The sequence below is a fragment of the Danio rerio genome, chromosome 15, assembly GCF_049306965.1.
Source record: "Danio rerio strain Tuebingen ecotype United States chromosome 15, GRCz12tu, whole genome shotgun sequence".
NCBI classification, from domain to species: Eukaryota; Metazoa; Chordata; class Actinopteri; order Cypriniformes; family Danionidae; genus Danio; species Danio rerio.
Window position 1 is genome coordinate 45,121,156 of NC_133190.1, and position 26,345 is coordinate 45,147,500.

A 26,345-nucleotide genomic window follows, 5' to 3' on the forward strand; every position below is an offset into this window, starting at 1 on the left:
AGCTGTCACAGAATTGTTGACACGGTTTACAAATTATTGAGCTGAAGCTTGATTTGAAAATTAAATTGTAAATCAAATCGCAATCTCAATATCTGTAAAAAAATATCACACTTAGGTATTTTCCCCAAATCACAAAGCCCTAAACAAAAGCAATAATCTCAACGTATTTCCTGTTTTGCATTTTTAATTTCTATAGCTTCCGGGAATTCAAAAAGAGCCACATGTTAATTAATAATGTTATGATAGCTTTTTTTAACGTTAAGTTATGATTGAATATTCTCTTGTTAATGTTCTAAAATATAGTTTGATAACAAGCAGGAAATGTTCATGGGCCAATAACATGACCACATAGAAAGGGTCTAAACAACAAAGAATAATTAAGTGTGCTTTAAACGAAAATAGGGTTTCAGATTTTCGGTTTCAAAACTAGTAAAATGAGTTAAACACAGAAAAGGTATCTAAATTTAGTATAAAAAAAAAAACATGAAATACTAAAATAAAGATCATTTCAATCTGTTTACACCTTTAATATACGTTTAAGCTATATAATTTTTATCAGAATCAGATTTATTGACTCGTATGCTTCACACACACAAGGAATTTGTTTTGGCTACAGAAGCTTCTACATAAAGTGACAAGTGACAACAGAAAATAAATCTAAAAAAAAAAATTAAATAAATAACGACCTTAAACAGATGCAGTTAGTGAAAAACAAGGGGTGTGCAATTAATCAAAATCGAAACACAATCACAATTTGAAACATTATTTTTTGTTATTACATTGTTATTAGTTAATCGCTAAAGGCTGCGATATGAAATGTATATGTATTAATTTCCTCCGCCCAGAGCAAATGCATGACTGCATTTGTAAAATATTTGAAATATTCGTGAAATAAGCATTAAACTGCGTATCATACTGTGTATGTGACAAATACAACTGGAATTGGATTGTTTTATTAGTGATGATAAAAACAATAAAACAATGTATTACACTGAAAATAACCTTTCCTGCTTGTTTAAACATGAGCTGAATCAACACAATTATGAATGTTTTTTTGTGCTAACTTAATTGTTTTAAATTCAGTTTAAGTTAACTTAATCAATTTGTCTTGGGACAACATGAAGGAATCACGTAGAACCTTGCATTTTTTTACAGTGCAATATAGTATAAAAAACCTGATTTTACATCTTTGACATGGCCTAGCCATAACCCTAACCTTATTATATTTCTATGTACCTAAACAAAGCTAATACATAACTACACTCAAAAAATAAATATTATTTTGCTCATTTAAGCTACTTATTTAAAATAAGCTGAAACACAATTCTTGACACAACTTAATTTTTTATGTTCAATCTACAAAAAATTGTTAAAAGTATTAGGTTAACTTAATCGATTTGTGTTGGCACAACATAAATGTATTGTGTGGAACCCTGCATTTTTTTTACAGTGTACCATACAGTCACAAACATTATTAATTGAATTTACTACATTTTTTTAGGTAGGTGGTTTATATTTATTTAGGCTAAAATTAAACAAACAAATTACACTTAGTAATGTTCAACTTAATTTGTTTGTTTAAATTCAGCCTGTATAAATTATTTGCAAATTTAGTAAATCCAACAAATCGTTTTTTTTTCAGTGTATTTACATCCAGTAAGCACCAATTAAGAGTTCACATAGCGAAATTGCATAGTTAGTGCGTTTGTGTTCACTATTATAAATGATTACATTCCATTTACTAGTAATTTAATTGAAATGTTATGTTGCACCAGTAGTTTTAGCTGTCCCTCAAAACTTCAGCATTCCCTCAAGCAAAAAGCATGTTTGCATGTAAGCACGTAGGTTTGGGTGGTGCTGTCGGGGGTCTCAGGTACACCTATCCTCCAGCGGGACAGCAGGGGGGCAGGGGGGATCAGCAGATGTCCAGAGGAGGTGTCGGGACATGTCTGCACCTCCTTCAGCACGTCGTTCACGGGCTTCAAAGCCCAGGGGAACTCAGGAAATACAGGCCATCAAGACTATACGAGGTGTGAATGTGCTTCTTCAGAGATTAGTGTGAAAACAGCATTCGCACGGTCACTGTGGTGTAATAATTATTACCTTTTTGCAAGCGCATTTGGTTTAGTTAATGTCAGTTTTGTTTTTAATGCTGACAGATTTGTAACGGTGTGAGTTTTGACAAGTATGTCCCAATGGAAGCAGTGTTATTTTTTTATTTATTTACTGTTATTGACCTTATTCTTCATGTACGAGCGGGTGCAGCCATTGGAATCTTTTTGGCCTAATACTTACGGTCTCATTCAATTACAATGATTTTTACATAGACATTAAAAACAGCTTGTTATGCTGAAAACTCATATTTTTTTATTACATAATTCTACTTTTTATGCATAAGCAGGGCTCGAAAATGCGACCATTTTGGTCGCATATGTGCCTGAAATTTTATTTATGCGACCTTGAAATATATTTGGGAGCAATTCTGCGAGTGTTTAAAATTGTAGTGTGCGACCAATTGTTACTGCAAAATGTTCAGCACATGCGCGGATTCGGGAGACATTCATGCAGAATGCATCGCTAAGCTCTTTGTCTGCACTTGAAACGCGAAACGCGCTCGGGAATGGTTTAAAACAGTTGTCATGTCGACTTGCTGCAGTAAACAAATCCAAGTCCGTAATGCGTGCCCCGCCTTCGCGCTCTTCTTATTGGCCCACCACTGGCGCTCCGTGTATGCTTTGGTCACTGAGTTATGTTATACATTTTTTTTTCTTGTGATAACGGGATTTTGTTGAGACATATTTTCCTCACGCTTGCATATAACATTATATATGATTTGTTTTGCTTGTTAGTTTGATTAGTGTTGATTTCAAATACAATAAATATGTTTGTATAAAACTTGTAGTAACGGTGCTCATAATTGGTGGGTGCGACTAAATTTTGGCTGGTGCGCCTAAATTTTTAAAGTTAGTAGCACCGGTGCTACCAAGCAAAAAGGTTAATTTCGAGCCCTGATAATTATGAACACTTGTTTGTAGAGCAAGTAGTTTGACTGTATTCTGTCGTTTATTATTCCTAGTCAATTGGAAGTTCTAAAACAATCGCAAAAATGAGCGCACTTCCGCATCGTAGAATAAAGTAAATAGTATTTGCTAATATTTGCAATTGGAGTCTTTTATTTTCATTTTTTATTTAAATTTAAATTCAAAAGTGGGCAAAGCAGTGGCGCAGTAGTTAGTGCTGTCGCCTCACAGCAAGAAGGTCGCTGCTTAAAAACTTGCTGGATAAGTTGGCGGTTCATTCCGCTGTGGCGACCCCGGATTAATAAAGGGACTAAACCGACAAGAAAATGAATGAATGAATAAATAAATTCAAAAGTTTTAATTTTTTTATTATCTACTTTTTATTACTAGTTAAATTAATTTAAATTAAGATTAAATATTTTTAAATTAAAATTATTATTTTTTTTAAAATGCATTTTTTAAAATAAATGCATCTTTTTTTATTTATTAAATGAATCAAAAATTAAACTACTATTTTTAAATTAATGTTTTAGAAGTCGCATTACTTAAAATTAAAACATTGAGCATCATTTTTTATTGGTTCGCTGGTTTTCCACCATTTTAGAGACTTAAAGGGATAGTTCACTTAAAAATTCTTAACCTTTATGAGTTTTTACTTTTGTTGAACTCAAATTATGATATTTTGAAGAAAGTTGTCGCTTTGTTGATTTTTAAATGCTTTAACACACAGAGATCTGTTGATTACCTCTTACATATAAGCTGTTCATCACTTATTGGTTGCAAACAATGTACAGATCTGTATTTGCACTGATCCTTTGAGACTTCTCCAAGCAGAAACATAACAGCCATAATTGCTAGAACAGAAATAACCGATCCGCTCGTCTCTTAGGTCTGGATATTGAGTCGGCCTGTCACTCGAGGGTTTCGTCTGGAAGACCTGTCAATCATTTATCGCACCACAGTGACCTCCCTGCACAGCTCTGCCACAGGCGCATACTTTAAAATCATAAAACAATCTTATATTTCTCAAGCTCATTACGCCGCCTGTGTGTTTTATGTTGCATTGGGTGTCTCTTTCAGGCAGATGGTACATTTGTGCAGTTTTCATTAGCGCTGAATGCCCCTCGCAGCGTTTCTCAATTAAATGTTTCTACAGCTTCTAAATGAATTCAGCAAGCAGTACACCGAAAACAGCACCGCGATGGAAACATGTTGAGTCGTCCTGATGAACAACTATAGAAAATTAGAGAAATGCATTGTCTGTTAGAGAGAAAAACATCAGCAGCCAAAGGCATAGACAGTTGTTTAAGTCGTAGGTCAGTTCAGTAGATATATATATATATATATATATATATATATATATATATATATGTAACAGACATGAAACTGAGTGTCCATTAATGTACACTCAATTTTCTTAATACCAGAATGACTTGTTTTCATTCATTCATTTTCTGCCACTTTTCCTGGGCCGGGTCGCGGGGGCAGCAGTCTTAAGAGAGAACTCTCCCCAGACACTTCCTCCAGCTCCTCCAGGGGCATCCCAAGGCGTTCTCAGGCCAGCCGAGAGACATAGTCCCTCCAGCGTGTCCTGGGTCTTCCCCGAGGCCTCCTCCCGGTGGGACATGCCTGGAACACCTCCCTAGGTAGGCGTCCAGGAGGCATCCGAAAAAAATGCCCAAGCCACCTCAGCTGACTTCTCTCGATGTGGAGGTGCAGCGGCTCTACTCCGAGCTCCTCCCGGGTGTCAGAGCTCCTCACCCTATCCATAAGAGTGCGCCCTGCCACCCTTTGAAGGAAGCTCATTTCGGATGCTTGTATCCGAGATCTTGTCCTTTCGGTCATGATCCAAAGCTCATGACCATAGGTGAGAGTAGGAACGTGGATTGACCGGTAAATCGAGAGCTTTGGTTTTCGGCTCAGCTCCTTCTTCACCACAACGGACCGGTACATCGACCGCATTACTGCTACCGCTGCACCAATTCGCCTGTCAATCTCACGTTCCATCCTTCCCTCACTCGTGAATAAAACCCTGAGATACTTGAACTCCTCCACCTGGGGTAAGGACTTTCCTCCAACCTGGACATGGCAAACCACCTTTTTCCGGTGAAGCACCATGCCCTCGGACTTGGAGTGCTGATTCTCATCCCAGCCGCGTCATACTCGGCAGCAAACCGCCCCAGTGCATGCTGAAGGTCCATGTTCGATTAAGGCAACAGAACAACATCGTCTGCGAATAACAGAGATGAAATCTTGTGGTCCCCGAACCGGACCCCCTCCAGCCCAAGACTGCGCCTTGAAATTCTGTCCATATAAAATTATGAATAGAATTAGTGACGAGGGCAGCCCAGCCGGAGTCCAACATTCACAAATCAGACTTATTTTCAAATCAATTAAATTCCCCTTTATTTCTTTAGCGCTTTTACAATGTAACAATGTTACAATTTTTCACATAGAAGATTATAGTAAATTGAAACTGTCAGTTTAATCATCTCCAATATCAAGGATTCTCAATCGGTGGGCCTTAGCGATCCTGCAGGTGGACCGCAAGATTAATTAAAATTAACTCTCAATATTATACTATAATTTTTGGATTTCATTATTAATTTGCTATATTAAAATGATGGAAGTAATGCATCTCCTGTTCTCTGAATGATTACTTCAAACTCGGCGCAAAAACAGCCTCATGATCGCGTCTGCAACTACACGTAAGTCTGTTTATTCACAAACTATGCGTGAAGTGAAAGTGAAAGATTTTCTTTGTGTATTTGTGTTTGAACTATTTATTATGCACAACAGGGCTCATATACCAATGTTGATTCAGTTCATTTCAATCGAATAGGTGAACATATCCTGAATCCAATGGTCTATTCGTGCAAAGTCATCTGTCAGTGATTAATTTTGATTAATTTTCCGCTGTTCGTCTATTGGAAATGGCATTTAGCAGTTGCTGTCTCATGTACTCCAGCATGCTAGTCATTGTTGTGCTTCTATAAAGTGTAAATTAATTACCCAGCGCGAACATCAGAAATGGACCCTCGCTGATTTCCTTGGCATGAAGCGTTCCTTCTTTTTCCACCCCGCAGCTGCTTATGAATTTTTCGGTTTGGTTTCCAGCCGCCTCAGAGCTTTCTCTCGCTCCCACGCTGAGAAACGCATGTCAGGTTGAGCTTTGGGGCAAAAAGTGCTGCTTTCACCCCTTTGCATGCGTTCAGCTTAACTTTCCACTGTGGACTGTGCAATACCGAGTCCGCTCTGTTCCTGTCTCGACAGGTCATGGTATGTCACTAATGTGGCTCTAATAACAAAGCAAAATGCACTTGTCACATTTTTTGGGGGGGGGGGTTTGCAGGTAAACACACAGAATCCTGAAGTGTGGTCCCGGATTGCGTGATGGAGCCCCTGGGTGTGTTTGTTTGCACACCTTCATGAAGTAGGGATTGGAGATGACAGGCTCTCATTCCAGGATGTTTACCGCTGTCGCTTACTTTGCCTGACGTCATCATTTGATTTGATAAACAACTCAGGCTGACGCCACTGTTTTTTTTTTGTCTTTGCCAGACAACATATAAAGCAGGCCTTTAGTCACGGTGAGGATATTTCACACCGGAGCTCGTCTCAATAACACATAGGAAGTGATAAAACAAACCTGCCGTGAATTTGAATGAGTGTGCTACTGTAGGCTTGCATCTGCGTTTGCTGCTACAGTCAACCTGTATGTTTAGCAACTTATAAAAGAGGAAAAATTACCCTGAGACATTAACAAGATTTTCGATAATACTTTACAATAAGGTAAATGGAGAAGTTTGCAAGTTCTCCCTGTGTTTGCGTGGGTTTCCTCCGGGTGCTCTGGTTTCCCCCACAGTCCAAAGACATGCGGTACAGGTGAATTGGGTAGGTTAAATTGTCCGTAGTGTTTGAGTGTGTGTGAGTGAATGTGTGTGTGGATGTTTCCCAGAGATGGGTTGCGGCTGAAAGGGCAACCGCTGCGTAAAAACTTGCTGGATAAGTTGGCGGTTCATTCCGCTGTGGCGACCCCGGATTAAAAAAGGAACTAAGCCGACAAGAAAATGAATGAATGAATGAAGGTAAACGGACAAACAATCAATGTGTTTGTTACTAAAATTGGTAACTTTTATGAGTAGTTCTTGGAACGACTGAATGAAAATGTTCCTTAATTGTGAATAAATCTCTTAAAGAGACAGCGCACACATTAAATTTAACAGAAAATTCTGTTTGTCATCTATTTATCCTCCATGCTTCTGCAAGATAAGCTGAAGAATGTAAGATTGTCCTATTGGGATATTTTATAAATCATGAATTTGCCCTGGCAGTGTACACTTACACCACTCTAGTTCCTATTGTTCTGGGTTAATAATGGGTCGTTCATGAACGATTCGTTCATTTTGAACGAATCTTCAATAAGACTCGGGAACTACGAGTCCTCTCAGGGAGTGATTCGTTAATCCACGCGTTCGCACATTTGTGCAGGTGGTATCGTTCATTTCAAGTCTTTTGAGTCGTTCATCGCAGAAAGGCAGAAGCCAATCATATGCGATTAGAGCCGGATTCGTTCATCCATCAAGTCCTCTATCGGGTCTGAGTCATTCGTTCATCATGGGCCAATCAAATATGATTAGAGCCGGTAAAAGAATTGATCCATTCATCTCTCGAGTCCTCTATCGGGTCTGAGTCATTCATTCATCACGGGCCAATCATATATGATTAGAGTCGGAAAAAAAATTGATCCGTTCATCTCTCGAGTCCTCTATCGGGTCTGAGTCATTCGTTTATCACGGGCCAATCATATGCGTTTAGAGTCGGAAAAAGAATTGATCCGTTCATCTCTCGAGTCCTCTATTGGGTCTGAGTCATTCGTTTATCACGGGCCAATCATATGCGTTTAGAGTCAGAAAAAGAATTGATCCGTTCATCTCTCGAGTCCTCGGGTTTGATTCATTCTATCAAGTGATGAACGAACGACTCAAGAACCAGAAGAGTCGAAAGGTGAACTAATTATCATGGCTCCTATTGACTCAGACTGTGTACATTGGTTAAGATTATATGCGACTGTCAGTGTAACGTGAACGAACCACTGACATTTGAAGACATGAAGAGGTGAGCTGAGCAAAGAGACAACAATACCTTCATAAACAAAAGAGCAGGTAAACATTGAATGATTATTTTCTCCTTCTTATATTCTATTTATGACTTATTTGTCGTGTGATCAACTTTTTGGGCTAGTTGTAGATGTGTTTGGAAGCAATTTGTAGCATTTTAATAATACTATGGCAAATTTGAACCACATGAATGAAATGACTCGAAAAAAGATTTGTTCATCTCGATGAACGAGGCTCAAAGATCCGAGTCAGTAAAATGATCTGAACTTCCCATCACTATTCTGGATTATAACCTACTGTTTTGTAGGGCTTAATTTAGTCCCTCAAAATGCATTCCTATAGCTAAATTTGTTCCCTAGTGCAAACACCCCAAAAAGTGGTTATTTTTGTGAGTAGTTCTAGGAACTGTTGTATGAAAATGTTCCTTAACTGCAAATATATGCCTTAAGGGGACAGTTCACGCCAAAATTTAAATTATGTTTGTCATTCAGTCTTCTTCCATACTTCTCTTTGAGTTTCTTTCTTTTGTTGAACACAACAATATATCCTGAAGAATGTCAGAATGTCTTATTGTGATATTTTAAAAATCATGAATTCGCCCTCTTACACCACACTAGTTCCTATTCTGCTGGATTAGAACCTACTGTGAAGTATTGCTTAATTTAGTCCCCTAATAGGTGTTCCAGTAACTAAATTTGTTCCCTGGTGCAAACACCCCAAAAAGTGGTTATTTTTGTGAGTAGTTCTAGGAACTATTGTATTAAAATTTTAATTAACTGCAAATAAATACCTTAAAGAGACAGTTCACATAAAACTCAACATTTGTTTGTCCTTTATTTATCCTCCATACTTCTGTTTGAGTTTCTTTTGTTGAACACAAAGCAAGATATACTGAAGATAAAAAACAGCTATGGATGTCAATTGGTGTTTTTTTCATCCAACATTATTTACAATATCTTGTTTTGTGTTCAATAAAAAATATATATTATTAAAAATTTAGAACCACTGAAGTGTGAGTAAATGGTGTGGAAATTGTCATTTTTGGGAGAACTATCCCTTTAAATGTTTAATACCCCTTAATACTTTGTGTTTAGAGTTTGTTCAAGTCCCTACAAGCACTATTTCGAGGCATGCTTAGCTACTGATAAATAAAACAAACTGAATGATCATTGTTTGACAATTGTGGCTGCTGAATATGAAATGATGCTTCACATTTCTGGCTTCAGTTTGACTCGGGCAGGATCAGTGCAGATATGGAGCTGTTTTCTCGTCCTCTCGTCTTCGTCATCCATCAGCTGTACCCTGAGCAGGTCATGCCCGGCTATTCTCGCTGGAGAGTGTGCGAATGTGACGCGTCCTCATGGCCTCGTGATATAGAGCGGTTATTTTCTCTGTCTAAAGCGCTTGTGTGTTTTGATTTGTGCTGGTTGAGGCTCGACCCGGCCATTAGTTACAGATAAACAGGCTCATGGGATGGTTTATGTCTTCACTTAAAGAGATTGAGGCCACTGAATCTGTCTGTTCATCCATCTGTCCATCCATCCAGTCCTCTGTCTGTCAGGTAGTCCGTCTGTCTGTCTGTGTGTCTGTCTGTCTGTCTGTCTATCTATCTATCTATCTATCTGTCTGTCTGTCTGTCTGTCTGTTCTAACCATTCATCTGTCTGTCTATCTGTCTGTCTGTCTGTCTGTCTGTCTATATTTCTATCCATCTGTCTGTCCGTCCATCTATCTATCCCCTCCGTCTGTCTATCTGTCAGTTTGTCTATCTTTCTGTCTTGCTCTATCTATCTGTCTGTCTGTTTTGTCTATTCCTCTATATGTGTCTTGCAGTCTTTCTGTCTATTTGTATGTCCTGTTTGTCTGTCTGTCTATCTGTCTGTCTGTCTGTCTGTCCGTTTGTCTGTCTTTTTCTTCCATCCATCAGTCCTTCTGTCTCTGCTGTTCATCTGTCTGTCTGTCTGCATGTCTATCTAGTTGTCCGTCCATCTGTCTGTTGGTCTGTCCATCTATTTTTCGATTTGTCTGTCTATTTGTCTGTCTATTTGTCTGTCTGTCTATCTATCTGTCTATCTATCTATCTATCTATCTATCTATCTATCTATCTATCTATCTATCTATCTATCTATCTATCTATCTATCTATCTATCTATCTATCTATCTATCTATCTATCTATCTATCTATCTATCTATCTATCTATCTATCTATCTATCTATCTATCTATCTATCTTTCTTTCTTTCTTTCTTTCTTTCTTTCTTTCTTTCTTTCTTTCTTTCTTTCTTTCTTTCTTTCTTTCTTTCTTTCTTTCTTTCTTTCTTTCTTTCTTTCTTTCTTTCTTTCTTTCTTCCGTCCGTCCGTCCGTCTGTCTGTTTGTCTATCTGTCTTTCTATTTGTCTGTCTGTTCTGTCTGTCTGTCTACTAACTACCTTCCTACCTACCTACCTATCATGAACTCTCCTTTTCTGTATGCAGAGTCTCTATGTTCCAATGTAAAGTCCAGTAGATCCATCATGGTGGTGGAACATGCTTTTATAACCTTTTCACATGCGTTTATTAATATATGGGGCAGATGATGTAGGCGGCTCTTTAAAGCACAGCCCGCCCGAGGCCTGTGGCACATCGAGCTGATGTCCTGAACCCGCATGCATTTTACCCATGAGCCCTTGCTCTTAGATGCCGTAGTGTGAGAACTTTGATCAAGCACTCTGGGATGTTGCTGGCCCCGTGCTCAAGTGCTTTCTATTTTGGTGTTTTCCTGATGGTGTACGCTAGCATGCGTACCGTATATACCACACTCCATCAGTGAAGCGCTGGCCTGGTTTCCACAGAGACACTGACGATTTCTCTGTGTTTGCATTTCCTGGAGGTCTGTGTCGTTGTGCAACAAGGTGGAATTATTCTGACATGCTTTATGACTCGCTACACAAAAGGTCAGCGTATAAACAAGACCAAAGAACTGTGAGAAGGGTACATATACAGTCATGTGAAGAAGTTAAGACAACCTATTGAATTTCATGGTTTTCCTTATAAGGATGTAATAAAAAACTATATGGTCCTTGGCTTTTCTTAAAGGAACACTCCACTTTTTTGTGGGAATAGGCTTATTTTTAATTCTCCTAAAGTTAAACAGATTTTGAATATATTTAGCCAATTTCTGGGTTTGGTGGGAACACTTTTAGCTTAGCTTAGCATAGATCATTAAATCAAATTAGACCATTAGCATCTCTACTCAAATTTCAAAATAAAGTTTTGATCAGTTTTCTGTTTAGCGTTTAACTCTTAACTTCTCTATAAAGATAACAGTTGAGTTTTATCGTTTTTTAAGAAATTTAGCCAATCTGGGTCTATCTGGAGCACTTTTACCTTAGCTTAGCATAATCATTAAATCAGATTAGACCATTAGCATCTCTCTCTTAAATTTCAAATAATGAGCTTTGATAATTTGCCTATTTAGCATTTAACTATTGACTTCCCTTAAGATAACCGTTGAGTTTTACCGTTTTTAAAATAAATTCAGCCAATCTCTGGGTCTCTCTGGAGCACTTTTAGCTTAGCTTAGCATAGATCATTAAATCAGATTAGACCATTAGCATCTCACTCTCAAATTTAATCTCAAGTTTTGATCACTTTCCTATTTAGCGTTTAACTCTTGACATCCCTGAAGATATCAGTTGAGTTTCACCATTTTTAAATAAATTCAGCAGATCTCTGAGTCTGTCTGAAGCACTTTTAACTTAGCTTAGCATAGATCATTAAATCAGATTAGACCATTAGAATCTCACTCTCAAATTCTCAAAAAAGCGCTTTTTAAAAATGCTTTAATCATTGTCCTATTCAGCATTTAAGTCTTGACTTCACTAAAGATAATAGTTGATTTTAATCAATTGTAAAGAAATTCAGCCAATCTCTGGGCCGGTCTGGTGCACTTTTAGCTTAGCTTAGCATAGAGCATTAAATCAGATTAGACCATTAGCCTTTCACTGTCAAATTTTAATAAAGAGTTTTGATAATTTTCCTATTTAGCATTTAACTGTTGATCTCCCTAAAGATAACAGTTGAGTTTTACCATTAAAAAAAACAAATTCAGCCAATCTCTGGGTCGATCTGGAGCACTTTAAGCTTAGCTTAGCATAGATTATTGAATCAGATTAGACCGTTAGCATCTCGCTCTCAAATTTCAAAATAGAGTTTTGATCCTTTTCCTACTATTGACTCTTCTGTAGTTTCACTGTGTACTAAGACTGACTACAAACACTATATTTGCATGTAGTATGCCTCTCCTGGATGTAATATCTAGGTTGGGCTTAATTTTGAGCCCATAGATCCATATTTGGCTATTTGTGGTTTTCTATTGGTCAATCTTATATAATTGACAGGTAGATCCCACCCACTCTCTTTTGCAGTGTTCAGTTCTTTACTACAGTCTGGCTAAGAATGAAAAAGATCAGAAATAGATATCACACACAGAGACAAACGCACACACATCAAACACTTGTTACACTGTTGTTTGTTTTCAGTGTCCTCAGACGTCTCCTGTCAGCGTTCCTGGCCCTTTATGTGCTCAACATGAACTCTGCGTCCGGTCCTGATGCTTCAGTGCTGTTTGCGGTTGAGTTAGCAGTGCTGTCATGAGCCTTTACTATCATCTCTCAGCACTGCGACACAGAGACCTCAAATCAGGACAGACACAGAACGAGGACAGGATAGGAGACATTCCGTAAACTCTTTCTGATTCCTGCCATCTACAGGAAGCACGTAGATTTGCAGTTTTCGACTTGCTTATTTTAGCGTAACACAAAATAAGACATTTATAATAATCTCAGACAGGGGTGTGCAATATTTATTTATTTAACAGTGTGTGCAAGGGAATATTAGCAGGTATTTCAGTAACTTTGTGAAAAACTAAATCAAGTCTTGAGAGTTTAAAGTACACATGAAATCAAAGCTAGCCGTATGATTTTGTTAGCTCACATTGCTAGTTTTGTGCTTAACAATTCATCTGTGCATGTCATTAAGAAAAAAAAATGGTTTGCCTTTGTAATCTTTAAAGAGCCCCTATTACATTAAAAAGGGTCATGTTGTGGTTTCAGGAGTCTCCAACAACATACTGATCTGCATGCAAGGTCAAAAAACACTTTCATGCTCTTATAATCTGCATTTATTTTTACCTAATTATCCCAGCGACTCCCATATAAATCGTTCAGTGATTCATTTTTTCCCAAACCCCTCCTAAGCGCGAAGCTAATCTGCGCTGATTCGACCAATGACAGCCTGTTGTGATTTGTCGACAGCATTCAGCGCGAGGTAGTAAAATGCTCAGAGCGGTTTGACAAGCCCCCTGGTCGCCAACATTAGTATAGGATCCGATTGCAGCGGACGCCTGAAACACGTTTCAACTGTATTCAGACACCTCACCCCCGAAAGCAGTGCAGTTACACACCAGCATATTGCTCTATGCTTAACTATGACACACATTTAGTAATAATCCACACAGCAGCAAAACCTGAACTATTTTAAACCTTGACCGCTGCACGTGTGTAGGAACAGCTGGTGGTGGCCATCATACAACGGTATGGTAGCAACAACAAACGGCAGTGAAACGCGAGCTCACCAACGCATTTAAATCCGTAAATACAGTGGCACGCGTCATGTTTTCACCATGGCATTAGATGCGATATGGAAATATAAAGAGTTAACCACATACAGCGCAAGCGGTTATAAGTAACAAAACACAATTAAATACATGATTAGCAAGCTGGAGAAAACAAGGAGACAACCTTTCACTTACACTTATGAAATGTGTCACGGCCCAGGTCTGATTTCACTAATGATCTTTCATTTTGGAGCTTTTCTCCCTTCTCAGCTGTGACTTAGATCCTTTCTATTTGCAATCATTGCTGTGGCACCTCTTGCGTGAAGTGTCTATTTTTGTATTGCTGCCCATCTGACTCCCCGTCTCTATCCAGCCGGCCCTCACTCTTGCCGGCCTCCAAGCCTTAGGCTGCGTCCGAAACCACCTACTACCCAGTAGGTACTGCATTTGAACTTAATTGTACTACTCGGCCAATAGAAAAGTACGTTCTATACAGTATGAATGTGAAAAGTATGAATGGAATTCGGACGTACTACATCCCCCATTTTGTCATGGTCACGTGACCTACCTAGGTCAGTTGCGTCGCTTCACTTCCATTCATGAATTCTCTCGCGGGGCATTATGGGATAGCGCAGCCTGAATAAGATGCGCAGTCCAGAATCTCACCGGAAGTAGTAAGTCATCCGGGTACTTCTCGCATACTGTTTTTCGAATTCTATGAATTCGGACATACTACTTGGCTTACATACTGATTTTAGCGTACTATATAGTATGGAAGTATGCAGTTTCAGACTAAAGCCGCCTTTCCACTGCACATGACATTTGGACACGACTGTCGGAATACGCCCCCTTGTGGCAGCCGCACAGTATTTTCAGTGTTATCGTGCACCACGGGGGAGAAGCTGATTCTCACACGGTGTCCGAAATAAATAAGGGCAAAAGCAAGAGCCTTTATTCTTTATAAGTTTACATGGTTTAATAGATGAATGAATACTAGAAAGACATGGAGAAGACATTAAAAATGTATATTTTTATTACTTTCTTATTTGCATTTATGAACAGAAAAGTTTTTGTTTTAATATAGACTTTTTATAATTCGAAAAATAACCAAAAAAACTCCTCTAACGGATCCTCTAACGGATCTGTTTAGACAACAATGGAATACATCATATCCGGTCGGCAGGTCGCATGCGGTCTAGTCGCAGGAGTTCAAATATTTTGACGGATCCGCAGCTCAATTCGGATCCAAATTTTCCTCACACGGAGATGATCGTAACTCTACGCAGCTCCCTTACAGTTCTCCATTGGAAATGAATGACTTCCGGTCTGTCGCTTGTCGTTTGTCGTGTGCAGTGGAAAGGAGGCTTCAGCCTCATACTGCGTTCCCACCAGACGCGGAACACGCGTCAAGCGCGAGTGATTTACATGTTAAGTCAAAGCAAACGCGCGAATAGACATCCTGCGGCGCGATACACGCGAATGGCGCGGTGCGAATAGGAGTAGGAGTTTATGAGCTCACAGAGCTGGATGCACCTCTGAAAGGATGCAGTGGACTCAGACAGGACCCTAAACGTATCGACGCTGTTTTTCAGTCTCCATAAAGCACATTAACACTGTTATTTTCTTAATAAAATTCATGTTAGCCATTTAGCTATGAAGCTAGAGTCACCGGGCAGACAGAAGCCTTGCCCATCTTGCGTATCCGCGTCTGTTTTGAAGTGAATTTGACACGCGTTTGAAGCGGATTTGACGCTCCAATGAAGCGGGGGTTGACACGCGAATGAAGCGAGTAAACTCAAATGTTCACGCGGCTATTTACGCGCGAATAGCGCGATTTATCCGCGTGTACCACGTCTGGTGTGAACACAGCATCAGTCTTCCACGTGGCCGCTCTGTTCCAGACAGCGGAGGCCGGATTCACCGCCCCCTGTCGGGAATCAGGGTATTGCACCCTCTTGAAGACCGTTCCTCCAGCCTCTTCAGAGTAGTTTTATTTTCATAATTTTTGAAGTCTTTATTTGCTAACGTCTAAGTTTTTGAGTTTTTGTGAACTTTGGGCCTCTATGCCAGCTCCATTACGGAGTAATTTTTCGTTTCCTTTTTGAAGACTTTTATGTTGGCTAAATTTTGGCTTTAAAATAAATTAATTTATTTAATTAAATAAACTTTGTTGAGACCTGCACCTGTGTCTGACCAATTTTCTCTCTTATCTAGACCGTGACACCCTGTAGTATTTTCATGTGAATAACACTCCAGAAGTCTGTTTACAACATTGAGCAATCACTTTTAAGTGGTCAAAACACTCGCTATGAGGCGATACGGTGGAGCTTTTAACTTCCCCATCATCAAATCTCACTACAGCGAGTTCTTTGTGTTTCATGCAGTTTGAATGCCTTCAGATTAGTTTGTGTCAGGAAATTTAGTACATGTTTATCCACAGCTTATAAATGTCTGCGGTGTTTGTTTTTACTCGAGTCGCTTTACCAGCTAGCATGCTATTCATTAGCAGCCGAAGTGTGTTTTAACCATCTCCTCTTAAATCTTATGAAAAATGTCTCTTTTGGCTTTAGCTGTGTGTATATTTCCATTCATGCTGTGGTTTATTGGCGGCAGCAGTAACCACAGGCTGATCTCTAGCTCTCTCTCTCTCTCTGTGACCACACACACACACAAGTTCAGGCTCCTATTTAGCGGCTCAAAGTCAAGTCCATCATCTTGCGTTTGTTGAATGTGTCCAGAGCGACTGAACATGTGTGGTCTTCAGCGTCAATCGCTCTTTCAGCTCTAATTCTGTCTTATTTCTGTGCGCTCCAGCTATATTTATCCCACTACAGTGTGTCCCCTTGTACTGCCTCACAAACTGCTGTGTTAGGAGTCTTTTAAAATAGCAGATGTATAACTCTCTTGCTTTCTGTTTGTTTGTTTTTCAGAGTTTGTAAGTGACCTATAATGCAGTGAAGAGAGTATGGTGTTAGGAGCTGATCTGTATGCAGAGTGAAATCCGTCATGACTGTGAAGTCATTGCAACACCGCAGGTAATACAACTGACACAGGATGTATCAGCCATCAGAGAAAGCAAATAATCTTGTGAGAAACTCATACATGAATAGAACTCAACTCGATTTATTTTTAACGCACTTTTAGTGTCGAAGCAAAGTGTTGTACAGAAAAAAAGACAACAACAATGAGAAACAGACTCCGACCTAGGGCTGGGCGATTTTTTCGATTAATTCAAATTTACGTTTTGACGATGATTTTATTTTATATTAAATCGAGAATCGTGATTTTTCAAAAATATATTTAATACATTATAATGGCACCAATGCGCTTTGGTTCCTTCTCTGTATGAAGCAGGAAGCACACCAGAAGCGCCTCTCGGCGACACGCAGCACCACACAGCCCCATGGATTTTAGAATTCTAAACAGGTTTCTATACACACTGGAGCCGCCCAGCCATGATTCACAACGCATATCATATTTTAGCCACGCCACAGAGCGCCATCAGATTCGTTTCATGTTAAATATCATGCGAATGCGCACGTCTGGTGTGTTATAGTTTAAACTGTCATGTGCGCGCCGTGTGCGACCTGTTGACTGCCTGTTAAAGCGTGAAGTCATGTAGGATTTTAATCATTGCATTAGTCTGAGTTATGTCTGTGTGGATTGTCAAGACATATTCCCTCATCAAGTCGATAAACTCGATCTCAACATGTATGAAGCACTTAAAACCCTGCCATGTGAAAAACAGTGCCGATCTTTTGGTTTGAACACGAGTAGAGGTGAGGGCCTGTAGCAGAGAAAATGAAAGTACCCGCCCCCATGACGTCATTTAGCGGACCTAGTTCAGGGCTCGAAATTAACTTTTTTACTTGGTAGCACCGGTGCTTCCAACTTCAAAAATTTAGGAGCACCAGAAAAAATTTAGGAGCACCCACCAAAAATGATTGAGCACCGCTGCAAATTGTATTTTAAGGGATTTATTGTATTTTAAAACAACATCAATTAGGACTAAGAAAAACCAGAAACAACTATCTAACTAATGCTTAGATGACATTGATATTTGTGTGCAATAATTCCAAAATGAATGTCGAATAATTATAAAATATTAATGATAATGAAAATGACAATAATAGTAACAATGAATTACATTTGTTATCATCATGCGACCTTAAATGTGCTTGAATGAATTATGAAAAATAAATGTTTAGTTTGCATCAATTAAAAATGAAGCATTGCAGTAAAAAATATTTATTTTGTACTGCTGTTGATATATGCATGTCAGTTTGATAAATAATATTTCTGCTACAAAACAAACAAAAGATTATAATAAATCATTCAATTCAAGGCTGAAAGCTGCAAAGCAGTCATCAGTAACGTAATAAAAAATAATAATATACAGCTTAAGAAAGAATAGACAAAAGAAAGTAAGTAAAGTCTCACTTCTATCACTCTTTAAAAGTTTTGGTTTCAGTTTGTGTCAATTTAAATGTTCAGTCTGAGCTGATCTTCATTTTTCTGTGTTAGTGGAAAAGCAGGCGAGTCAGCCGACCCAATATATGAGCAGGTTGAGCAGGATTCTTGCGATGACCACTGGCGCAACCGCTGTTTGTTATGAGCCGCAGTTTCAGTGTAAACTTAGTAACGGCGATGATATTTTTTGTACAGTATTAGATTTGACTTTTACCGGACATTTGCGCTGAACACGCAGTGAAAGCAACGCATCGAGATTCAGGCTCCTTCTCCGAAAACACGTACTTGATTGATCTCAGCTGGCGGATCAATATTCACCACATGTCATGATCGCTCTCCTCTGCGCCTCAACTTTAGGTGGGGTTTGCAAACCTGTGTGCTTTAAGTTTACACTGTTTAGCCGTTTGCATTTCCCGTGTTCATAAAAGCTCCTTCCCTGTCATCTGACAGCGGAATACCTTGAGTGATTGACAGCTTATATAAACCAATATAGCGGCAAGGAAGAGCGATTCAGCACGTTTTTATAAAAATTCCAAACAGGTCGCACTACAACCATTATCTGTAGTCACACTAATGCTCCCATATATATTATGAGGTCGCATAGATTAATTTTTGGGCGCATATGCGACCAAAATGGTCGCAATTTCGAGCCCTGTAGTTGAAAACCAGACAGATCAGGCAGCATAATACAGAGAATGGAGCAAAGCGCATCAAATGATCGGTATTTAAAAGGGGGAACAATAAAAATTTATTAAATATGTTATTTTATATCAGACACATCTGGTACTTTTATTTGCTCCTGCTATACGTCCACAACTTCACACATTGGGTTAAATTAGGCTTTACAGTTTCCATGTTCAGTCCTTTTCTTCCACTGTATCTTTAAAAAAAAAAAGGCAGCAGCATTACAACCTGTCATTTAATCAGAAGACAAAATCAAAGCAGAGCTGACAGCCAATCTTTCCTAGGCTCAGCAAATCTTGCAAAAAATACCTCTGTATTCCTGCAACTGCAGTATTTACACAAATATTTCTTATTCAAATCTTCAGCAACGCTTTTTAACTCGTGAATTTGTTTTACATTTATTTACAATTTGACCGATTTTTTTTTTGTATGGCATGGCCATTAAAAATACAAAGTTCCTTAACCAGATGGTTTTTCATGTTACTTTTAAAGAGAATGTTACTTCAGTCATGTTGTTGTAATGTTTTGAGAAGACTAGTAACACAATAAAAAAATCGAAATCCTGAATCGACTTTATAAAAAACCTAGATTTTTTCTTTTTGCCAAATCGCCCAGGCCTACTCAGACCTAATGAAGTGCACTCTGTATTAAATCTAGTGTTAGAAGAAAGAAATATATCAGAATTATATACAGTGCTCAGCATACAGTTGAAGTCAGAATTATTAGCCCCCCTTTGAATTTTTTTTTTTTATCTGTCTGCTGCAGATTTTGAGTCATGGGTAATGCAGAGAGTCACAGCGGTGGCCATGGCTATTATGGAGACGGTCAGCGGCAACTGTCTCGAAAACACATGTCCCGCTCGCTCCGTCTGTCCAGCAAACAGACGTACTGCACCCGCAGGACGCCATCCGGAAAACCAGAACACCGCAACTCAGAGACCAGCACCCGCTCCAGCAGCACTCCCAGCATCCCTCAGTCCCTCGCCGACCATGGCCTGGAGCCCTTCAATGACTCTGACCTGCTGCCCGACTTCAGCAGCCCCATCTGGGTGGATCGCGTGGCAATGAATCTTCGGCCCATGTCCTTCCACAACCAGCCGCCCCATTCGCCAGCTGTCAAACCTCCAGAGGAAAATGCACAAGTCCAACACACACGGTAAGGCCGTGCAAGTCATTCACTGCAAAAAACAAAACACTTTCTTACTTCGTCTTGTTTCTAGTCCAAATAGTGAAAAATTCTTAAAGGTGCAGTATGAAAGTTTGACACCCAGTGGTTGAACTAGGTATTGCACTCCTGGTTCAAAACACATTTTCACTCAGCCCCTCCTCTGACGACTCCACGCGAGCGCAGGCTGCCAGATTGAGGACACCAATAGGAGCGTTCCTGTCTATCGAGCATACTCCGCTTCTTAAATCAACAGCGCGATAAAATAAATATTTTTCATATTAAAAGGAGTGTTTGTCCTTGAAATTTCTAATTTAGAAACAGCTTCTATTAATGTTAAAGAGGTTTAATATGTATTAATTCAATTATAAATCTTACCATATCGTTGGAGTGTAGTGAATGGATTATCTTGTGTTTCTGAAGGGCTGTATTTAAGGGTGCTTTAACGTCTGTAGTTCGCCTCATTTGGTCCGGACCAAGGGTAATAAATGATATATTGTTGCATCTTCTGCGACAATTTCGCAGACTTCATTAAAATAATTTTTGATTAAATAAATCAATTCTACCAATCAGGTCACTGAGAAAAAAACAAGGCCCATAGTGTGCCTAAAGCGCAATGCTTCATGGGTTTATCAATTTCATTGCAATCGTGACACACCAACCTTACTGGCCCAGTTCAGGCCCAGTTATGAGTTACTAACTTGGCTGAGACTTGGCCCAGATATGGTCTGTGTTTGGCCCTTGTCTAGAAGCCAGATTTGGTCCAGTCATGTACAGTAATTCACTGCGGCATGTGGGCCAAGCAAAACCTGATTGTGTGGGCCAGAGCTGGGCCAGAGAAATTTTGCTATGTGGGTTACTACTTCCAGCGAGATTCTGGAGTGCGTATCCCATGCGCGCTGCGCTATCCCATGATGCCCCACGAGAGAATTCATGAATGAAAGTGAAGCGACGCAACTGACGCAGGTAGGTCACGTGACCATGACAAATTGGCGAATGTAGGACGTCCGAATTCCATTCATACTTTTTACATTCACACTGTATAGAACGTACTTTTCTAGCGGCCGAGCAGTACAATTAAGTTCAAATGCAGTACCTACTGAGTAGTAGGCGGTTTCGGACGCAGCCATAGGTCACATAACTAAGGTGATATGAAACACCAGGTCACGTGACAAAAGCGATTCAAAGCATCGGTCATTTCCGTAACGTTTCGAGACTTGGCAAATTCACGTTTGTCTGCCAGGGTCAGAAAAATAGCTCTATGTAGTCTAGTGGACCATGCGCGTGCACAGAGTAACTGCTGCAAATAGCCTGAGTTCAAATCCCGACTTGTTCAAATACTTTGAAATTCCGACTTAAATTATTTTAGTAATGTAAATTTTTTATGACCTAAACAAGACATATTTATTCACAGTGTTCATTCGGATGTCAGACCGATGTTAAAACAAAACACGTAACAAGAACAGAGTATTTAATAAGTAATATCAATAGCTGCGCCTCCCTGTATTCAAACCCATTATTTCTGCATGCTAGTCTGGAACTCTCATCTCTCTACTAAATCACTTGAAGCCTCAACTCTATAATGTGTAGTTTAAAACCTCGATTTGCATAACTGTTTCATTGCTGAAGCTGTTCCAGAGCAATACATAAAAAATGACCACAAAGTGCCACTGTAGAGATGGGTTTCAAACATTTAGAAGCTTCGACATTTTTGCTTCAAGTGTTTTAGTGTTTCATGAAGCCTTGCTCTGCCCACCCCTGTCAAACAGGCAAAATTAGCCTGTGGATCAAAGGTAACAAACAAAAAGCAAACAGTCCTCACAAATCTCACTACTCACAAACTTATACACAGCAGTGCGTTATGCAATAAACAAATATTTCAAAGCAAGAGTGACCAAACAAAGATGGCCACCAAGAAAGTTGTGTCGCAGCTTTTAAAACACCGTGGGCCAATCAGGAGCGAGCAACCAGTCTGAAGCAGCCATTCAGATGTTTCCTAGGTAGAGCAGAGAGAGAGATAACACATGACAACATTAAGGTTGTAACATGGAAGTAATGCAGATATTTGATACATCCGCATTTTAAAAGAAGGTACCTGAGGAGATGACCAATAAAACATTTAAGGTCCACATTTTAAATACTTATGATCTTGATGATTTTTTCCCTGTTATCAAGGAGCCCTACTACGCGAGACGCTTCACAGGATGGCTTCAAGAAGAAACGCTCCAAATCTGCGGACATGTGGCGGGAGGATTCGCTGGAGGTGTCTCTGTCTGACCTGAGCCAGGAGCACATGACCAGCACAGAGGAGATGGCAGACACGCCGGACACACACTCCGCTCAGGACCGTGCCAATTCTTTAGATGAGCTGTACGGGACGAAGCCATCGCACGGACGATACGCCAGATGGCACAAAGGTGGCGCCGGCGATGAGGAGAAGATGATGATGTCCCCCTGTGAGGATGATGGAGCCGCTTATGGAGCTTTTACTCTGCCCTGCCGGCGCTCACACTGCCTGTCTGAGGGACCCACCAATCAGCAGGGGGTTATGCAAGGGAGGCGGGCACAAACCATACAGGTGAGGTTCTTATTGGGTGACCATTCCTAGAGTGAAGTCTTATTGGTCCTTGTGTGATATTAAACACAAATTAAAATCTGATTGGCTGTAAATATTTATTTGATTAAGGAGCCACTCCGATTTGTTGATATTAAGCACCAAGTAAGATTTGATTGGGTAGCCACGACTATGGTGAAATCTTATTGGTCCCTTTTTGACTTTGCATGATATTAAACAACAAGTATAAGACAATAAGATCTTATAACAACAATAAAATCTGATTGGCTGTAAATATTTATTTGATTGAGGAGCCACTCCGATTTGTTGATATTAAGCACCAAGTAAGATTTGATTGGGTAGCCACGACTATGGTGAAATCTTATTGGTCCCTTTTTGACTTTGCATGATATTAAACAACAAGTATAAGACAATAAGATCTTATAACAACAATAAAATCTGATTGGCTGTAAAGATATGATCCAGTAGCCACGCCCCTTGTGAAGCCTTATTAGTCCTTGCTTGATATTAAACACTTAAATCTGATTGGTTATAAATATTAATTTGATTGAGTAGCCAGTCCGTTAGTGAAATCCTATTGGTCCCTGCTTGATTTTAGTTGATAATAAGCACCAAGTAAGATTTGATTGGGTAGCCACGACTACTGGCTAAAATGTGAATCACAATTTTTTTTTGCTTAAAATTGAGTTCACAATTCTTTCTCACGATTCTTTAGATGTAAATTAAAGGTTAATATGAGGAGGCTATTATTATTGTTAATTCTCAAACACATCATCACCTTAGAATTATAAGGTTCTGTCTGCATTGAATGATTTTGAGATATTGAGCTTCAAAGTTTTTGCAATCCATATAGCAAACAGTATGTGTGCAACATTTTTTTTAAAGTCTTAAAATGTAGACAATAAGTTGTCATTTAATAAGAATATGTCAATAACTAAATTTAGACAAAAATGTCAGATAGAACCTTATAATTCTGAAGTGATGATATGGTAAAACAATACTGATAATATTAGGCCTATGTGTAGCTCTACTGTTGCTTAAAATGCTAAATTTTGTACAGTCATTATATTGGACTTGAACAGACTTTCAATATGTCCTGTTTGTCAATTCACAGTAAAATGATGACATCAAAATACAACTATTCATAATTATAAAGTTGCATTATTATGTTTGAGACATGTGCTTGTCATTTGTCAATGTCAGCATTATCAGACCATTTGTTTTCACTGGTAAAATCTGACATTTTTGCATTATATTCAACATTATATAAGCTAGAGTAGCTTTACCGACACTGTAAAACATTTATTTTCATGCACAACACTATGTTAGCTATGAAAGGAAAAAAACATATCAAATGCTTGTCGTAGTCATAATTGTAAAAAGCGTTATGATCATTTAAATGATGTACGCACAGGTTTCACTTTCATTTCCCTGTGCGGCTCATAGCTGCCGTCACTGATAAAACACACACACATGCAAATCATTCTTTCAGCGTGGCTCTCAAACGATCGCTCTGTGCAACAAACTGAACGTTATTGACAACTTTATAACTTGTTATTCACAGCATATGCAGGTTCTGTTCACTAAAGTAGCCGTCATTGGTGTGCTACGTGCACGCACGCGCGTTCGTTCTCGGTAGCTCGTGGTCAGCTCATGTGTGATTTTGAGGCCGCAAATAAATCATTACATTAGACAGAAATGACATTTCTGGGTGAATTATACCTTATAAACAGGGCCAGACGGAATCTGCGGACGTTTTTTGCTATTTCTGCTGAGAATTTTGGTAAAAATCTGCGGATTTCTCCGGAATTATTTTGGGAGTATCCAGCGGAGTATGTGGACTTGAACATAATAGAACATGAATATAACAGTTTTGTTACTTTAAATATAATATAATATAATAAAATAAAATAAAATATAATATAATATAATATAATATAATAAATATAATATGATATGATATGATATAATATAATATAATATAATATAATATGATATGATATGATATGATATGATATGATATAATATAATATAATATGATATGATATGATATGATATGATATAATATAATATAATATAAAATAATATAATATAATATAATATAATATAATATAATACAATATAATATAATAAATATAATATAATATAATATAATAAATATAATATAATGTAATATAATATAACATAAAATAATATAATATAATAAATATAATATAATATAATAAAATGAATATAATATAATAAATATAATATAATATAATAAATATAATTTAATATAATATAATATAATATAATATAATAAATATAATATAATATAATATAATATAATATAATATAATATAATAAATATAATATAATATAATATAATATAATATAATATAATATAATATAATATAATAAATAAAATATAATATAATATAATATAATATCAAATAATATAATATAATAAATATAATATAATATAATATAATATAATATAATATAATATAATAAATATAATATAATATAATATAATATAATATAATATAATATAATATAATATTATAAAATATAATATAATATAATAATATAATATAATAAATATAATATAAAATAATATAATATAATATAATATAATTATATATTTAATTATATAATATATTTATTATATTTATTATATTATATTTATTATATTATATTATATTATATTTATTATATTATATTTATTATATTATATTATTATATTATATTATATTATATTATATTATATTATATTATATTATATTTATTATATTATATTATATTATATTATATTATATTATATTTATTATATTTATTATATTATATTATTTGATATTATATTATATTTATTATATTATATTATATTATATTATATTATATTATATTATATTATATTATATTATATTATATTATATTATATTATATTATATTTTATCATATTATATTTATTATATTATATTATATTGTATTATATTTATTATATTATATTTTATTTAAAGTAACAAAACTGTTATATTTAAACTGCAAGAAAGTATTAATACTGTTTGAATTTTATAGCACACAAATACTACTTTTTAAAACAGCTTATATCGTCTGATTTTCAACTAACTACATGATTTGTTGAGTTATTACAGTTGAATACTTAATAAAAATGTAAAAATATGTATTAATAAATCCAATTAAAATAATTAAATATAGGAACCTTGTTTCACTGTATTTCCCAGTTATGGGTTGCAGCTGGAAGGGCATCCACTGCGTAAAACATATGCTGGATAAGTTGGCGGTGCATTCTGCTGTGGTGACCCCAGATTAATAAAGGGTCTAAGCCGAAAAGAAAATGAATGAATTTATGAATACTTTAACAATTAACTGTTATTAATTATTACATATATAATACGATCATAGTGCGAACAGTTTTGTTCTGTGCAATGTAGTTAGCTAAATGAAAAATAAAATAAAGACAGACTTTCAAAAAGTAACTTCAATACAGTTTCCCTACTCTAATGCATAACTAGTTTCACCAAAACTAGCATAAAGGTGTGTTTTGTTCTCAAGTGACAGGGATTTCTCACTTGACGTCTCCAATTATGCTGTTTGTTGCTTATAGCCGTTTCTCATGATCACATGATCTCCACAGTCTGCACTCCTATTGGTCAGTGCTGACTTTTCTATAAATCTGAACTCTGCAAATCTATAACAGTAAATGCGTAAATGCGTC

General features: G+C 37.4%; 2 protein-coding genes and 1 long non-coding RNA gene across 9 annotated transcripts in view; 1 reads left to right on the forward strand and 2 right to left on the reverse strand.

Moving 5' to 3' along the window:
* Window positions 1-18,074, reverse strand: part of farsb (phenylalanyl-tRNA synthetase subunit beta) — a 168,036-nt gene extending 149,962 nt beyond the window's left edge. Inside the window, exon 1 of the mRNA XM_073923009.1 lies at window positions 17,596-18,074. The gene's annotated coding sequence lies outside the window, so the exon portion shown is untranslated. The remainder of the gene's footprint in view (window positions 1-17,595) is intronic.
* Window positions 1-26,345, forward strand: part of tiam1b (TIAM Rac1 associated GEF 1b) — a 209,110-nt gene that overhangs the window by 64,654 nt on the left and 118,111 nt on the right. For all 7 annotated transcript variants that reach the window (XR_012391064.1, XR_012391061.1, XR_012391063.1 and 4 more), the window contains exons 2-4: window positions 16,665-16,769; window positions 19,654-20,043; window positions 22,228-22,630. Coding sequence is in view for 2 of the 7 variants with exons in the window: in XM_009291943.5 (XP_009290218.1) it covers window positions 19,664-20,043; window positions 22,228-22,630 (783 nt within the window). In the remaining 5 variants the exon portion in view is untranslated. The remainder of the gene's footprint in view (window positions 1-16,664; window positions 16,770-19,653; window positions 20,044-22,227; window positions 22,631-26,345) is intronic.
* On the reverse strand, window positions 18,378-22,545 carry LOC141377921 (uncharacterized). Its single transcript, XR_012391075.1, has 2 exons — window positions 22,148-22,545; window positions 18,378-22,048 (listed from the first exon to the last, which is right to left on the reverse strand). It is a non-coding gene; the product is annotated as an uncharacterized lncRNA (long non-coding RNA).